Source organism: Lucilia cuprina, chromosome 6 (genome assembly GCF_022045245.1).
Source record: "Lucilia cuprina isolate Lc7/37 chromosome 6, ASM2204524v1, whole genome shotgun sequence".
Lineage (NCBI taxonomy): Eukaryota > Metazoa > Arthropoda > Insecta > Diptera > Calliphoridae > Lucilia > Lucilia cuprina.
Genome location: NC_060954.1, coordinates 44104654 through 44123636, shown reverse-complemented (window position 1 = coordinate 44123636; position 18983 = coordinate 44104654). Strand labels below are relative to the sequence as shown.

Here is an 18983-nt window from a genome sequence, read left to right as displayed (position 1 = left end):
CATGGACAGCCAGCCAGACAGACATAGCCTAATCGATTCAGAAAACGATTCTATGCCGATTGGTATACTCTAAAGTGCGTATAGGACGAATATTTTTGTATGTTACAAACATCAGCATAAATTCAATATACCGTCCGCAATAAAGTGGTGTAGGATATAATGATCTTTATCAGTCTATTATTTCTTGCCATAGTAGTCCCGTTCAGGAATAAAAGTTGTCATGAGTAAGGCAATCAGGAAAAAGGCCTTACTCATCTATCTATCTATCTATCTATCTATCTATCTATCTATCTATCTATCTATATATCTATCTGTCTATCTATCTATCTATCTATCTATCTATCTATCTATCTATCTATCTATCTATCTATCTATCTATCTATCTATCTATCTATCTATCTATCTATCTATATATCTATCTATCTATCTATCTATCTATCTATCTATCTATCTATCTATCTATCTATCTATCTATCTATCTATCTATCTATGTCAAATATCGGTCTATTTTTTACCCTATAAGTTTCATTTTGAACATATATCTCTAAAATTACTCTAAGTCAATCTGGCTATAGCTGCCTGTCTCCTTACCATATTATTAAATTACGTCTGATTATCACAAAAATCTATGAGAAGTGAAATCACGTAAGAAAAAACATTCTTTTTAAATATATACCAAATTAATGTTGCATCCACCTTTTAATCCACTTATCTATATGTAGACAGTTTCTTGTATAAAAGAAATTCTTATGAAATACTAACGTACTCGTATACAAATGATTTAGTTAATATTTTATATATGAAAACATGCACTTGATACTCGTGTATTCACAATGATTTTTGTTAAATAAATGATTTGGAGTATTTAGCAAAACGAGTCATTTACACAAATCCTTGTTGATGTGATAACGCTTGTTGCTATACTACCGCACTGCCACACACACTCATATACCAAGCAACAAGCATTTGTTTAGTATTTTTTTTTTTTTTTGTTATTGTTCCCTGAAAAGTCTTAAACACTACTAGTTGTGGGGAGGTTGAAGCGGTTAAGGATTAGTGTAGTGTAGTGGTGGTGTTTTTTTTTTTTTTTTTGTGTTGTATTTTTAGTTTACAACAAAATCTTATTCATCACCATTACCAAGAGCAAGTGTTGTTCCAACATTATGCTTATTTGTCACTTGTAACTTTAATAGTTGCCCTCTCATACAGACACACTTGAACTTTCTCACCCTTAGTCATTATGGTGTTTGTCATCATCATTATCATCATAATCATGAAGCAAATGAAAAACAAAACAAATTATGAAAATCTTCTTTGTCTTTAAACTAGTTAGAAAATCTTTTGTTTTATTTTTTAGAAGCTTCTCATTCCCAAACCCTTTCACCATGTTGCCAGTCTACCATCCATCCATCCATCTATTCATTCATCCTTAATTCATTTACTTCATTTAAATGTATTTTAAGGTTTTACTTCGTTAGCATTTGTAGTTGTTGTTATTTTTTGTGATTATTCCCTGTTGTCATATTGTGTCAGGATTGTTTTGTTTTTAAAGTTTGTAGTGTGTACTCTACACAAGGTAATTCGCATTTTTTAAACTAAACAAGTATTCAATTTGCATTTGGTTGAGCTGACTCACTTATTGTGTATTTTACAATGAAACGAAAGCAGTACAAGAATCCTTAGTATATTTTTTACTCTGAACCTACTTTTTTCGGAATATTACAGTGATTTCCGAAAATAGGAATTACGGTAATGTAAATAGTCCTATACATATATATAACTAGATATCAAGATCAATATCTTTATATAATTTCATATGTCTTACACCTTTGTTGCATATACAATTTCAATCTTTTAAGAAATTACAGATCTATTAGATCTAGGGAATTTTAAAATCTACTTATTCCTATTATTATTATACAATCCTTTAAATATCTAACTTAAATACCCGCATTTACTCAGTGTATACTTCACAGATAAGTATGTATGTTCATATTCACAGTGTCTTTGCTTAAATTCCGCAACCAACACCACCAACAGCGGGTGTCAGATTATGTGACAAAAAAGATTTTTCATGTTTTTTTCCAAAGTGATGGATCGGTGCGGTAATGGTATGTTTTGTAGTCTGCATGTATATTTTATTCCAAATCATATTAGAGTTAGTTTTGGGCATATTTTTGTATAGAAAAATTATTTTTTGAAACTTTACAATCATATATCATTCATTTATGAAAATAATTATATTAAGTTTTGTTTATCAATTACTTTCTTTGAGGAAAATATTTGAAAGAAAATATTGTTAAAAAAAACAAATAACAGACAATACATGCTTTAAAGTTAAACTTAAATAAAACTTAGAATTGGAAATATTTTTTTACAAAATCTATCAGAATGCGATTCCAAATTGATCGGCTTACTTCAAGGTGAACACTTTGTTTACAGACAGCTAGGCGGATGGACTGACGGACAAGGCTCAGAGAGTGATTTGTAATACTCTACACCCTACTATGGCAGCTCAAGAGTTTAGGGGGGGAACTTTTTTTGCTTGATTTACTTGATTTTGATGACGATTTTGCATTAGTTTTTAGTTAAAACAAGTAGGAAAGTATAGTCGGGCATGGCCGACCATATAATACCCTACACCATGAGTATATTTTTAAAATTTTTACTTTTTATAAAGAAACTTTTATGTTGAATATTTTTCCAAAATATTTAAGCAATTTATTGATAAAAAAAAACTAAAATTTCTAAATGAGGCTTTATATAGGTCAAATTGGGCCGATCCTCGGTAAATTTGGGAAAAGGTTATATTTTTAAATAACAGTTAGTTTTGTTGAGTTTCATTACGATACAAATGGTTACAAGTCAATTTTAGACGTTTAAGACATTTTTTGAAGCGGGGTTTGTATGGGGGCTAGGGTCAAATAAGGGCCGATCCTTACGAAAATCTGCAGTGTCATAAATACTTATGTAAAACTTATTTATGCCAATTTTTAGAGAGATAATAGAATATTTGACGTAATTATGGCATAAAAAGTTCAAATCGGGAGGTACGGTTGTATGGGGGCTAGGTGAAATAATGGACCGATTTCAACCATTTTCAATAGGCTTCGTCCCTGTGCCAAAAAACATGCTTGGTCCAAATTTCATCAAATTATCTTGAAAATTGCGGCCTGTACCTTGCGCACAAGGTTTACATGGACAGCCAGCCAGCCGGACAGACGGACGGACGGACGGACATGTCTTAATCGACTCAGAAAATGATTCTGAATCGATCGGTATACTTTAAGGTGGGTATTGGACCAATATTTTTGTATGTTACAAACATCAGCACAAACGTATAATACCCTCCCCACTATAGTGATGTAGGGTATAATAAACCGAGACATTTCAAAAATTCTCGATTTTTTTAGAATTTTTATGAAAATTTGTACACACACTCATTGTGTAAATACTAAATTTAAGCTATTCCAAAATTTTAAATTCATTAAAGTTTAGATTTTATCGAGGATCAAAGTTTATATTTTTAAGATTTTTTTCAAGAAGCATAATATTTAAAATTATAATTTTAAAAAATTCCGAACAAAAAGTTTGGATTTTAAACATGACCCTCTCCGATTTCGATGAAATTTGGTAAACATATTCTTCATGTAAATACGGAATTTAGAGTTCTCCGAAATTTCTAAATTCGTTACGTTTTATATTTTATCGAGGTTCAAAGTTCATATTTTTTTAGAATTTTTATCAACAAGTATTAAATTTAACATTGTATATTTTCTAAACTATTTTTTCCGATTATGATGTTGCTTTGCTAAAGCCTATGTCTTGTAGTTTGACGATTTATTACTTAAAATATTATAGTTTTAATATAAAGATAATGATATCATAAAACGTCCTTTAGTCAAGGATATATCGAAAAAGATAAATAAATAAATAGATAAATAGTAGTTAACCGTAAAGTATTTGGTAATTTTGCAGAACTTTAAATTTCGTATTTATACGAAGAATGATTGTACCGAATTTTACCGAAATCGGAGAGGGTCATGTTGAAAATCTCAGTTTTTCGATTTTTTTTTTAAATTACCCAACATTCAATATAAATTTATTTGTTATAGATAACATTTTTTCAAAATTTATTTCAATTGGAGTTTAGCGACTGAGCTTTTCACAATCTTTAATTTATGAAGCTTTGCGTTCAAATCTTGTAACCGATTTTTCAAAGTTTTTACATAAAAGTAAAGAAATTTACAAAAACTTCCTTTCAAATCGGTGGATAAATAGTAAATGATTGCTTAAGTCCACTTGCATGCAGAGCCCTGTGTAAGTACGTCTGTTAAAAATGCAAAGAGTTTCATATTCATATGCAAAAGTATTTAAGGCAATTTTGTGGACATTGTATAACCGCAATAAATGTATTTCCAACATTTGTTATTTAATTTAATTTTTTATTAATAAATCAATATAGAAAATAATTTTGTAGTATTTTTTACTTGGAACAAAGTTGGAGGATTGCAAAGGAGTAAAATTATAAGGACTTTTTGTGAACATTATAACTAATAATTAAGTGGTTCTATAGCACCCAATTGGGTCCAATTGTACTAGTCTAGAATTAGTAATTTTTAAAACACACTCATTTTTAATTTGAGCATTAAGATGGTATTAGTAAAATACTAGTTTGATACTAGTTTCATTTCCTGTAGGGATATTATTCATTTGAATTTCAGAAAAGGACTGTTGAAATGTTTCATTTATTTCGAATTAGGAAAATTTTAAATGAAAAAGCAGAAAATAATAATAATAATTTAATTTCGAATGTTAAGTAAAAATTTTGTTAAAAACGGTATCTTCGAATTGTTGTAATGAAAACGACATCTTTTATTTTCTCCAGACAAACAGGACCACTTGAATATACGTAGCGACTATTATAGAGGATTTCGGCAGTATTCTTTATGAACTTAGAGGATTTTTAATAAAAATGCAATAAATAAACAATTTATCTAAGTAAAAACTATTTTAAGAAAATAGCAATTTTTACAGTAAATTTTCAATAACTGTTATTTTTTTTTAATTTTATAAAATCTATTGAATTTCCCTTTAACCCCCATATTTCTAAACAATAACACACTGCTAATTTTGTAACCTGTTACAGAAGTTCAGTAGGACAGTCTGGAACTATCTATTTAGGATTAGCACTAATCTTCTACTGTCCAGGTGACTATCTATTTTAACATTATACATTACGAAGAGGTACACAAAAAGCATAAGTTTGTGTCCACTCTCTCGCTTAGAAAGGTCACACTAAAGTGATCATTGCCCTCGTTTACTAAGAGTATGTTAGAAGGGCTATAATTTTCCACAAAAACAAGTAATCAATTTTATCACATTTCTATTCGTTTATTGATTTTCGTGATGACTTTCGAAATTTTCTATAAAAGGGTTCATATTGAGGTAATGGTAAATATGGAGATATCCCTAAAAATCTTGGTAGAGGTATTTACGTTTACTTTTAAGTTATTTACGTAGAATTTAATCTTGTTATGAGCAATTATAATTGAATTTTGACCCTTGCAACCTGTAGAGTGCACACAAGCTTTACATGGGCAGACAGACGGACATAGCTAAATCGATTCAGAAAGTGATGCTGAGCAAATTGGTATACATTAAGGTACTTCTAGAACCAATATTTTTGGGTGTTACAAACATCAGCACAAACGCATAATACCGTTCAACAGAAATTTGAAATAAGATTTTTGTAAAAGGAATATTTTTAACTATTTTTTGAACACGACCTTTCCTTTCCAATTTAATTTCTTATGCGTCCTCTAGTGACTACATTCTAAACAAAACTGTAACCGGTTTGTGTCTGCAATATAATGTAACTAAACTACTACTCACTTGGTGCGCTGTTGTCATAAATTGCCATATAAATTCTATTTTTAAATCAATTACGAAATTATCGTAAATTTTCTAGTGGTTGATGACTTCACTAAATTACTACAATTAACCCTTTAAAAACAACAAATATGGTTTTAGTTTATACGTTTCCCTGTAGAGGTTTATTTAATAATGGACAAATAGCGCTGCACAACAAATATTTTTTTCTGTTTGTTCGTTATTAAACAGTTTGTATTTATTACAAACTTAACTATCTTATAATCATAATTATATTTTTAAATTAATATAAAATTTTAAATTCGTTTTTATTATTCTTTGGCCTCTATGTACTGTTCCTCTTTCAAATAAGAAATTTGCAATTTCTTCAACTTCACATCATCATCATCATCATCATCAAATACTTTAAGATTTTTAACATGATACCAAACGCCCACATTGCAAAAGATACATAATCCGACAAAAGAGGCTGCCACCGTGTTGAGTGTTAATCTAAAATGTTGATTTTAAATTATTAATATTGTTTTTAAAATTTTGATTCGATAAAGTTACCTCAAATTCTTAGAATCATAAGACCAACAGTTACCCTTATTAGAACATGTTTTACCCCATACCAAACAATTTCTATCGAATATCCAGCCAAAGAATATGGGGGCGGGTATGAAACACAATAGGGATATTAACATCATACCGAAACCCATTATAGCTGATTTATCTTCTGGTGCTACAGAGCGCATTGTTATCAGAAGATTTGATGCTCTGCCTGTAGCAGCAAAGAATTTGATCACACACATAACGGCTAAGAACGTGTAAAATTGATTGGTACAATTTACGGGACACGCTCCATCAATTGCTTGACCACCGGTACCCAAAGAGAGCTGGAAAGTTTTTGCTTGTTTAGTTGTTTGATATTTTAAGTAACTAACTAACTAATTAACTAACTAACTAAGTAACTATCTAACTAACTACCCAACTAACTAACTAACTTACTAACTAACTAACTAGACCCTAACTAACTAACTAACTAACTTACTAACTAATTAAACCCTTGGACCTATGTGTATTTCCTCGGGTTTGACTAACTTAACTTAACTAACTTACTAACTAATTAGACCCTTGGACCTACATATGTGTATTTCCTCGGGTTTGATCTGACATACATCCCCTTTTCAAACATATACATATATAAATATATACATATATACATATATAAATATATAGGCAATTTCGCGTCAAGTGACCCAAAGTCTTTGTTGTTCCACTATGGGATTATTACGACCTTAGAGGAAATTGTATAAGGGGTCCATTTAAAATTATCAAAAAGGGTATATTTAAAAACAGCAAAGAGTTCTATATTCGGCTGTACCGAATACCTCGATGTGTTAAAAAAACGGTTAGTACCAAAAAATCTTCTTTTACATAACATACTTCGGGCTCAGTATTCTTAATTTCATGTTTCAAGATTCAACATTATGGAAAATTTAAAAGAGTACCTTTTGAAAAACGAAAATTTCATGTTTCTAGGTTCAATATTATAGAAAATTGAAAAAGTCTAATCTGGACTCTACATATTTAATTTCATGTTAGTAAGTTTATTATATAAAACTCAAAAAGTACCTTTTGAAAAACGAAAAGCACCAAAAAGTTCCCTTTTATGGGTTCTCATCTAATTCCGAATCTACATACATAATTTCATGTTCCTAAGTTCAATATTATAGAATATTCAAGAAGTACCTTTTGAAAAACAAATAATTAGCAAAAATTCCTTTTTATGGATTCTCACCTAATTCTAGGTTCAATATTTTATAAAATTCAAAAAGTACCTTTTGAAAAACGAAAAAGTACCAAAGTGTTCCCTTTTATGGCTTCTAACTTAAGCCAGGCTCTACGTACTTAATATTGATGTTTCTAGCTAATAACGACACTCTAGTGCTGCTCTCGCTTTGCTACTCTCGCTCTGCTGCTCTCGCTCTGCCTTGTTTTATAAACAAGAGTACAATAACAAAATTTACCGTATGATTATGTATTTTCTTTTTGTTTTTGAGCATGACTAAAAAATCTCAATTTTCATTTAATTTTCAGAGGTTGTATCCGATTTTTGCTCATATCTCAGTAATTATGGACCAATTTTGCTGATTTATTATTGAAGATTCGGTTTTTGCCGATATCTGGGGTCCTCTAAAAACTAATTTCGACAAACGTACAGACAGACGGACATGGCTAAATTGACTCCTTTATCTATAACGATCTAGAATATATATATAATTTATAGGGTCGGAAAATTATATTATAGAAATTACAAATGGAATGACAAACTTATATATACCCTTCTCACGAAGGTGAAGTGCATAATAAATATTTTTAGATGCAATGAAGAAATAGAATGAACTTCTTCCGACAATTTCTGGTGGGACCAATATGTGAAAACTTTCACACATTTAAATAAGACCCTGTATGACCAAATTTCCTTAACTTATCCCCCTCTAAGTCCGGCAATTTCATAAACGGTAAAGCTGGCCTACTATACAGTTTTATTAAAATCGTTTTTTTAGTTGGGTCACCTGCATGAATAGTCCTAGTCGTTAAAGGAAAAAAATGAAGCCTCATCGGTCTATTACTTTTCTTAAATAGATATATTTTAAAACTGAAAACATAAAGCAATTCAACTTGAACATTTAATGATCATAAAGTTAATAATAATCTAATCAATATGTTAAAATACTAAAAAGTCCAAAAAAGTAAAGTGGATTGAAAATGTATATACAATTTTAATAGACAGACAAAAGAACTTTAAACGTTAGATATTTTCTTCCTAAAAAAATACTTACAATATTTCCTGTACTCAAAGTTGAGTTGCTAATGTCATCCAAGGTTAAATGATTAAAAAGAGGATTATCATTAGATGTAGAATTTGTGTTAGGTATGCAGGAGCAATCATAGTAAGACTGTAAGATTATTGGAAATAAACAAATTTTTATAAAAAATTACATTAAATAAAAAACAATATTCCTACCTTACGACCATTGGCATCCATATGTTCCTTCTTACAACCAGCATGACAAGGAGATATATAAGTCATTTGATCTTCACCACACACGGGCATATAACGTACATAATCACAGTGGCAAATACTATTACAACTTAAGGATGAACTTAAACTACTGCAAAAAATAATAAAAACAAAAAATTTAAATTTGCAATAAATATTAAGTACCCATACTTGAGATATACATATAAAAAATTTAGCAGACATTACCTATCATACGAATTATTTATCAGTGAATTATCATTGGCGGGACAGCCAATAAAAGCATAGGCAAACATACCGCACACCGTCACAACATCAACCAAAACGTTCCAGGCAGCCAAATAACGTGCTGTAGGTTTAAATTTTGATATTACTACGCCCGATAACAGAACACCAACAGCCGAAAATACTAATGCCACTGTACCAGTCACCATACTTAAGGTAAAAAGTAAACAAAAAAACATAAAAGTCATTATCCAAAAGAAAAAAATCATTATCGCTTGAGACTGAAAATAAAAAGTCATTATATTAATATTACCTTGAGGTTGCTGCTGACTGACGATATTGTATTTCAATATATTTGGCAGTAAAAATCCAATAGGGCAGATAACCGAAAAAGTATAATATATTGGCCGAAAGATTAAAAGCCACAATCTTATTGTTGAGAAAGTTTTTAAAGGTTTTCAACATATCCTTAAATGAAGTTTTCGTTTCTAAACGTTCTACCGATTTACCCATATTTTCTACTTTTGCTCTAGCATCCTCAAGTTTACGTCTAGCAGCAGTCATGGGTAATTCCTTAGGGAACATAAATAAGAATAGACCACACAAGAATATAAGACCAGCTATAATAAGCCAGCCTAACCACCAGGCACCCAGCCATCTAGAATCCGCCTGTGTAATAATCGGCGTTAAGTAGGGGGTAATATACATACGCAAGCAAATCGAAGCCAAAGTGTAACCCAAAGAGGGGCCCAACAAACCAAAGAAGTAAGATAAACCTTTAAACAAAAATCGCCAAAAATAATATTGAAAGAAATATATTATTATATATATATTAACTAGTTTGAAATTACTTAACATAGCTGGAGCCTTAGATTTTTCGGTATTATCATCCATATAGGAAATGCCTAAAGTGTGATAAAGTGAACCTCCCACACCGGCTATAAATTGAGCTATAAACAATAATATTTGTGGTAATAAAACTCCTTCATCTATATCACACTCTACTCCGGTTCCATCATTTCTACATAAACGTTTTTGCTGTTGTTCTTGTAAATCTTTTAATGATATATTAATATCCGATATGGCTCCATATTCTTTGGTTAAACTTAGAGCATCTTCACCGGGTCCATAAATAAAATGTGGTGTTACGGTTAGCATACAGAAGCAGATTAGGGTCAATAAACCTAAAAGATTTGGATTTTTATAAATTATTATCTTGTAATAATTTATAAAAATTATCTTGCCTTAAAATTATCAGAATGAAATTTTGTATGAATTTGTGTTTGGTCCATCCTTGTTATGTCAATTAACATTTAAAAGATGTTTTAAATTGGAGCCACAATTGAGGTTATCGAAATAAGCTTTTAGCAGAGCTATGACTAAAGGGTATAAAGGTACGATACATATGTATATATAGCTCAAATCCAGGAATCTTTGACGATTCAGAACTAGGTTTCAGTACTAAACTATGTACGTTGACTCTAATTCCTAACGATTTTGTCAAAAAGAGTTTTATATTCGACTGCGCCGAATATTATATACCCACCATCAAACCGTATACCGTACATGGAATGCTCTCTTATAAACAGTAATGTGCATTAAATTAGTTTTCTGAAGAGGGCCTTATATGGGGGGAAGGATCAATAATGGACCGATTCTCATAAAAGTCGGTTGAGAGTTTTGTGGTTATAAAAAACTTACTTATGTCGAATTTTAGCTATACTCGTACTTTCAACCCAGTAGTGAGCGTTAAAGTCATTTTCTTAGGAGGATCTTATATTGGGGGTAGGATTAATTCTGGGCCGATCTTTATAAAATATGGTACAGGGAATTTGACTCAAGAATGTATTAATTATGTCAAACTTCTTTGCTATACTTTTTTTTTTAAATAGATATAACAGTTAAGACTGTATTTCGGGGGAGCCATTTGTATTTTGGCTATGTACAAACGTGGACCGATATTGCCCGCTTTCAATACCAAACCATACCTATAAGAAATATTTGTTTAAAATTTCAACTCTCTAGCTCTTTCCATTCAGACTCTATCGTGCTTTCCACAGACAGATAGACAGACGGATAGATCATCTCAGAATTTAATAAGGACCCAGAATATATATACTTTTGTGGGTCTATGATCTATATTTCGATGTGTTACAACGAAATGACAAAACCAATATATCCTCATCTGTTTTGATGGTGGGTATACGACTTAGCATACATTTAACTATATGTTTAGAAAATATCGGAATACTTTGATCATAGGTTCGAAACACTCCGTTCATCTCCAAAGCCGATAAGTGCAAAACTAATTGGACAATATTAAAGACCAAAAAACTGTTTAAAGCAGCACACGAAATAGAAAGAATATAGACGACAATATAAAAACATTCACAAGTGTTTTGGTCGAATCGTTTGGGGACATCTGTTACTATATAGATCTGGAAAGATCTTATTAAATTAGAATGATTCGCAGTTTACTTGATGAAAGCCAAACAATACTCCTGAGAGTAGTATATACAATACTCCTGAGAGAAGTATATATACAGTATTGCGAAAAATTGGGTTTCAATAGAGGTTTCCCATTTTTACAGATAGTTAGAAACCAATTAAGTGGATATCAGGTGATAAGGATGAAAACTATTTTTCAGGTAAACTTTGCATCATATGATTACCAGACCACTGGATTATAACCAAACTTGCATGAGCTAATGTATTTCCTATATAGAAAATATAGTTGGAGCATGTAAAGCTGACAATTGATCACTTGGAGTAATGTAACGGGTTAGATCCATAAAGATGCTATCGCGTATAAGGTTAGTATGATGATACGTAAAGACGAAAAGGGAAAGCAAATTTCAGAACACTTTCTATTTCTTGTCAAAGTTATATCGAAATATTTTTGGAGCTATGATATTGCAGATATTTTATCGCTCAGGAACAGCCTGTGGTTAAACTGAGTTTCTAAGCTTCCGACAACAACAGACGTGGATAGTACCTAAATATATTTCTTTAGATCTGATTAATTAAACATCCTCCTTTTAACCTAACCTAATTTGATATACATGTGGCTTGACATAAAAAAGTATGTGTGTTTGGACTTTATAAAATCCTCGAGCTCTAGATCAATTTTCCTGAAATATTCCCAAAGCCTACTTTATATTTTGAAAATTCAAGAGCGAAGAGTCATCTGCACATGCAAAATATGTATTCAGAAATTGAAATACCTTAAATTTTGTATGAACAACTTCATATGAAAATTTAGGGGCAAAATGGGCGTCTCTGATGAGAGAACAATTTTAAATTTTAACTTTTGAGAAAAAAAAAAAAACAATTGAAGACCTCAAATTTCTTTGCCCAAGTACGCCCAATTCGTTTATCTGAGAAACTGTTAGAGCTGGAAATCTCTAATGCTCAAATTGCTTTGACATCCTTGTTAACATTTGGCGGACTAGCAATCTAGGGCGTAGCACTTCCTATGTGAATCAAATATTTGTATATCTGAGAAAGTATTAGAACTAGAATCATAAAATTTTGCGCAAACAACTTTGACATTTCATGCATATCTCTATTTGGCACTAACATACAACATAATTTCGCTACTGGAAGTTGATCGGAGCAAATAAGGTATCTTTGACTCAACTTTTGATTTCAGTTCGTTAAATCTAATTCAGTCGAAATTAGGAAGTCATATCTTTCTTTTTGTGCTTCTTTTTATTGGAACCTATATGTTTGTCAATAAGTCTAAAATATTATGTAAGAATCGGCCCAAGAGATATCCTATGCTCCTAAATTCTATATTGGGCCGCTTACAGTAGAATATGGTATCTGTCGGATGTCTTGTATATAGTTTATACATCAATTACGGTATCAAGAATTATCTTCGGATACGTTCGAACTTTATGTTTGACACTTGTGAATAGTTTTCTATAAACTTACCAAAACCCATCCATCTCGGTCTATGCTTTCTGCCAACATAATAACCCAAAAATGCTGAACACAACATTTGGCTAATATCATTGCCCACCATTATAATGCCAGTATTACGGGTGGGGATTTTAAAACGTTTTTCCAATGTAGTAATTGTAGCATGAAAATAGGAATTTGTCATGGCATAGACACAACCAACTAAACCGTAAACCACAACATAAGCCGTTTGATTAGCAAATCTAGTTTTGATAATAACAATAAATAACGACACATTATTCAAACACTTTGTAATAAAATTAATTAAATATTTAATTACTTTTGTAAAAATGAACCTTTAAAACAACCGAAACCACATGTTGTATCCTCTGTCAGAGGCATATCATTAAAAATTCTTTTTAGTTCTTCATTATCGTAGGATTTTTGTGTTTCTAATAGTTTTTTTCTAGTTTCCGGATCATTTAGAGGATCTGTGGTGTTTTGCGACATTATTTTTCTTTTTTAGTATTTTTTTACGTTTTAACACTTTAGCAACTGTTGCATTTAGGTAAATATTTGCCCGGACAAGTTGTGTTTATCTTAACGTTTTTCTTCAAAATGAAATATAATCGTATTAAATAAAGTTATAAACAATATTTATTTAATTTCTGAAAATTAATTTAGTCTTGGCTATTATAAGGTTTTTTTTTAAATATAAATTCTTATCAGTCCATTTTTTGTTTTTATTTATTATTATTATTGTGTATACCCTACTCTGATAGGCAAGTTGGACATATAAATTTTAAAATAACAAGCATTAAATGACATCCATCAGTTACAGTATTTTATTAAAATTTATTTAATAAAAAAATATTTACTTTCATTGTCATTCTGTAACTTTTTTTACGTATTTAACTTGTAGAACTGATGAGATCTGCTAATGGTAATACGTTATCAGTCAAATCCATGGGATAGTCTGTTTTAAAAGGCACGTGCGAAAATTAGTTATGAAAATTTTTAGTTTAAAGACCCCTAGAAGCCATTGCCCGACAAATGAGAAAAATATAGTCCAGTAGCCAAAGTTTTGCCTTAGCCCCTTAAAAATAATTTAAAATAGATGTCTTATTTTAAATTATAGCGCATTCCTTAGTCCTCTAATATTGCGTTAGCTAAATTTATATTTCACTATTAATTTGACTATCTTAACTATTCAGACTAAATTTTGTGATAACTAATTTTATGGTTACGACTATTGAATAGTACAATTTCTTATCAATATCTTACTCTTGCCATGGATTCTCCCTAAAAATTTTTAAAAATAAAAATTCTCTCTAGAAGTTAAATTAATCTTGACCTCTGTTATTTTACAATTAGAGGGAAAGGGAGAATATCACTCTCTCAAAGTTAATTTTATTGAGTAGTCATGATTTTGAATTATAAATCGTATTATGTATAATGGTGTTATCATTTAATTCGACTTATAAATTGTTTATCTATAATGACTACTCAATATTGTATCTGAAAGTTTTTAAATGATTATGAATTTGTTTAGTTTTGAGTAGAGAATTTTGTAACAGATTAATTAAAGAATTGTGAGAATAATAAAAATAAAGTGTAAATTCATATGGGGGTAGGGTCAATTGTGGACCGATCACAAAATTTAGTAGAGAGATTTTGGGTCATACAGAACTTGTTTGTATCGAATTTTATTGACATAAGACTGGTTTTTGTAAAATTTCATCGTCGTATTTTGAAACCAGTTATGGGGGTATAAACTATTTTCCGTAGGGCCCACTTATATGGAGGCTATGCTATCTCGTATCTTGCTTTCAATAGACAGACAAACAGATGGACAGACATGGCTAGGTTACGTTAGCTAAGAAGTGCAGCCATTTAATCAAGGATGAGTGGCTTACATGGGTCAACCTTATTGCGGTCCCGTTGTGTTGCCCTAGTAGTCGTAGCAGTACACTTGATCCTACAATAGTTGTTATATTCCAGACCCATTCTACTGGCATGATTGCCAATAGTACAGTGTCCCGTTATGACTGATACTAGCATACTTATCTGTTCCCTGCGAAAGCTTAATAGCAAGCTTGACCTGGGAGCGTCATATAGAGGCCAAATTGATCTCGAAATGAACCATTCCTGGCAAGTTCATCAGCTATACAGTTTCCTTGATAATTTCTATGTCCAGTAATCCATATTAGCATTTTCCTAGAATGTTGTGAAGACACCCGATATTTGATAATACCTCAGCTAGTTTGTGACTTGCTTAATAGCAATATTCCAAATCTTTCAATGTAAGATCCACCACCCACTCTTCCACTCCTCTTGGAGCCGTCAGTGAAAATATTCGTTGCACCATCAGTTGAGTGTGACTCGTGTGCTGAATTCCAATTAGGAATTCGGATGTGAAAGCGTCTGTCGAAGTGAGGTTTCGCAACGCAATAGTCAAAATGTAAAGATTCGAAGTGTTTAATTATTCGTGAGTGCCCTATACATCTAATGGCAGAGTTAAGGGACATGGCTAAATAGTCTACAAATTTAACGAAATCCCAGAATATATATGTTTATGGGTCTATGATCAATATTTCGATGTATTATAATGAATATTTATGGATTTGGCCGAATTTATACATTTATAAATTTGAAATGATACGAGTGTTAGGGAAATTAACAATAAAGTTGAATAAATCTAAATTCGAAATATTTATCGGGTTTTTGGCTTCAACTGGTAGTCCACAGGGTAGTGTTTCGAACATTATCTTGTCTCGGTTATTGGAGAGTTTCCTTCGGGGTGCACGTGGTGGCTATGGTTTTAACCTACAAGTTGATCTACTTGCGAGCCATGTGTCTTCGTTTTCCTACAAATCGTGAACAAAATAATATTACTGAGATGGGCACCTTGATTCCGTGAAGGACAATGCGTCAAGTTTACAGTATACCTTTGGCAAAAAATAGGTGTGAAATAGAAGGATATATTCGGAGAGAGCTTTAAGTTACCTCAGCCTTTAAATTAGGCGAGGGATCCTACTTTTAATCCTCAGATGATAATAAAAATACCTTTATAGCAAATCTCAAAATGGATGATATAGAGTATATGATGAAAGACGTGAGTGATAGCATAGCTAAACTATCTATTACTAAGAAAAGACTGTGTGAAACACAGGGAAGGAAGTTGAAAAATATGTTTCGGAAATCATAGTTAATAAATCCCATGACGCTCCAAAGAAAAACTTGGACTCTCTCACAAGATCTGAGGCAAAAAGGAACTGGTCTCCCGAGTAGTTGACAACTGAGAATAAGTCTAAGAAGAAAAAGAGCTATACGTCTTCTAAAACACAGCCGAACCAAGCCACACTTCACACAAAGGATCCTCAAATCAGAATCCTACGAGTAACGGTGACAACGAAAAGCCAGATATTTCGGAAACGAACACGTCGGCGAAATCTACCTCGAAAGCAAGGGCAAGGAAGAAGAAGCTAGAGCCACCATCTTACGCCAAAGTAGACAGTAGAAGGCACCGGGACGATCTCTGCTATGCGGTTTACTATGCCGGTAATCCGACAGGCAAAATTCCAATATACCAGCAGAGTAAGGTGGAAGATATCATCATCAATAAGATATTGGACCACTCAATCGCTTCAAAGGGCATACAACAATAGAGAGTTGGGCTGCGAGTTCAGCATGGTCGTGATGTAGATGAGGTTGACATCTCACCAATGTGTAAGTACCCTAAAGAACTTAGTGGGAAGTAATCTTCGTCCTGGGACGCTCCTAAGCTGGGACTGACATTGTTTCAAGGGGTAAACAACATATAGATAGCGTGATTTGCGAGTTCACCAATGTGTTAGCACCCTAAAGAACGGGACGGCTGGGACTGGGAAAGAAGAGGCAGGTTCTGGTGCTCTTAAAGTCCACTGTCTATATAAAAGGATAGGGTAGTAAACTTGCTAGTGAACGTATATTGGAAATTCTTGGAGTTCAAAATGCTGAGCTGGTCGTGGGTAAGATCGCAATACAATTGTTATTTCTTGACAAAACCCAATGAAGTTTTTAGCGTTATTTTCGTTCTATATTACAAAATGTAAAAAAAAATTGTCGAAGAAAACAAATCACGCAATTCTTAAAATCGAAAATCCCAAAATATTCGTAAACCCGAGAGTTTTTTCCGCATTTGGTACACTATTTCCATATATAGTGAACAGTCTCAATCATTCATGTTACAAACTTTCAGTATAACCCGATCAATATCAATTAATCAATTTGAAATTAAGACTAAGCCAAATTTATAAAAACAAGTACGTTATAATTTTTTATTCAAATTTATTAAACAATTATTTATTTTTTTATTTCATTATGGCCACTTTAACACTTAGAAATATATTAAAATTATTTAATAAACAACAATCGTTATTGAATTTATTATTTTTCACTTAATATATAAAATGATAAGAAAACTGTTTATTTGTTTAAACAAATCAACATACACATTCACACAGACACTGCTCTCTCTCTCTCTCTCTCTCTATACAAATAAACACACGCATTCACACAAACTTTAGAGATGATTAAAAAAGGGTTAAAAAAAAGGATTTGAATTCAACTAAAAACTTATATAGTAATTTCACTTTAATTAAATTTCAGTTTTCATTTCCTCTTCCTCATGTTGAACAATTTCCATTTCTACATCTTTAACTTCTTCATCGAAGATTTTCAAATCTTTTACATAATACCAAACACCACAATCGAAAATTGCACCAATAGTAACAAAAACAGCGGCAGTCATATTGAGAGTATATCTGTGAAGAGAAATTATATAAATATTGGGAAAATATGTTAATTCAAAATTTCATATTTTATACCTTAATGATTCTGGATCGTAGAGCCAACAGTTGCCTTTATTTGAGCATGTTTTACCCCACACCAAACACAATCTATCCAATACCCAACCAAAGAATATGGGACTTGGTATAAAGGCCATCATGGACATCATCATCATACCAAAACCCATGGCTGCTGTTTTATCCTTTTCCGGTACACAACGTACGGATACAAGAAAATTTGAAGCTCTTCCTGTGGCACCAATAAATTTCAATAAACACATTACCGCAAGGAATGTAACGAACTGAGTGAAGCAATTTACCGAACAGGCACCGGACATAGCTTGACCACCACTACCAAATAGTACCTAAAATAAAGTAGTAATAGATTTTGTATATAAAATGTTATTTCGACAGTGAAAGGTTGACTCCAGACAACAAACATATCTATACGAACTCAAAAATTAATGCAATCGATTTTTTTATAGCGGAACATGATTATCTAAAGTTCGAAGAAAAATGTTAGTTACGCAGTGTCAACTTTTTTTATTATCGATGTTGATTTATTAATATTCTACTTACATCTGGATACGAGGATAAAGATGTAATCATTGCTGGTGTTGTCGAATCACTCATATTGAAATCAGTTTCTGTTAAATCCATTGATGTTAAACGCTGGAAGGCGGGACTGCCGCTTAAAGTTGTATTGACGCTGGGTATGCAAGAACAATCATAGAAATACTAAAATGGAAATAAAAATATTCTTTAATAACCTTATACTTGATAAAACAACAACAAAGTCTAACAAAATGAAAAAAATTATTCCTGGGTCATATTATAGTTCCAGAACTGTTGTTTTCCAAGCACCCAAAAAACAACCGAAGCCTTGAAATCAAAATAATAAAGATGTCCGAACAATAATGAAATGTGTAAATTGGATTTGTTTAGTTCTAGTACAATTCCAGTTCAATTCCAATACAATTCTAGTTCAGTTCTAGTTCAGTTTAGTTCTAATTCAGTTCTAGTTTAGTTCTAGTTCAGTTCTAGTTCAGTTCTAGTTCAGTTCTAGTTCAGTTCTAGTTCAGTTCTAGTTCAGTTCTAGTTCAGTT

General features: G+C 31.6%; 2 protein-coding genes across 3 annotated transcripts in view; both read right to left on the bottom strand.

Moving 5' to 3' along the window:
- Positions 1–6027: 6027 nt before the first annotated feature.
- On the bottom strand, positions 6028–13679 carry LOC111684295 (solute carrier organic anion transporter family member 74D-like). Of its 2 annotated transcripts, none has more exons than XM_023446434.2 (9): positions 13389–13679; positions 13082–13311; positions 9997–10329; positions 9459–9921; positions 9149–9355; positions 8906–9053; positions 8721–8837; positions 6445–6770; positions 6028–6384 (listed from the first exon to the last, which is right to left on the bottom strand). In XM_023446434.2, exons 1-9 carry the CDS (start codon positions 13556–13558, stop codon positions 6204–6206), a joined length of 2175 nt encoding a protein of 724 aa, XP_023302202.2. In that variant the 5' UTR covers positions 13559–13679; the 3' UTR covers positions 6028–6203. The 2 variants fall into 2 exon arrangements, with proteins under 2 accessions (XP_023302202.2, XP_046810719.1); XM_046954763.1 differs by having other exon boundaries at positions 8906–9050.
- Positions 13680–17416: 3737 nt separating this feature from the next.
- Positions 17417–18983, bottom strand: part of LOC111684292 (solute carrier organic anion transporter family member 74D) — an 8352-nt gene continuing 6785 nt past the window's right edge. The window contains exons 7-9 of the mRNA XM_023446432.2: positions 18457–18615; positions 17917–18242; positions 17417–17853 (exon numbers count right to left, since the gene is read on the bottom strand). Coding sequence (XP_023302200.2) covers positions 17688–17853; positions 17917–18242; positions 18457–18615 — 651 coding nt within the window. The 3' untranslated portion in view covers positions 17417–17687. The remainder of the gene's footprint in view (positions 17854–17916; positions 18243–18456; positions 18616–18983) is intronic.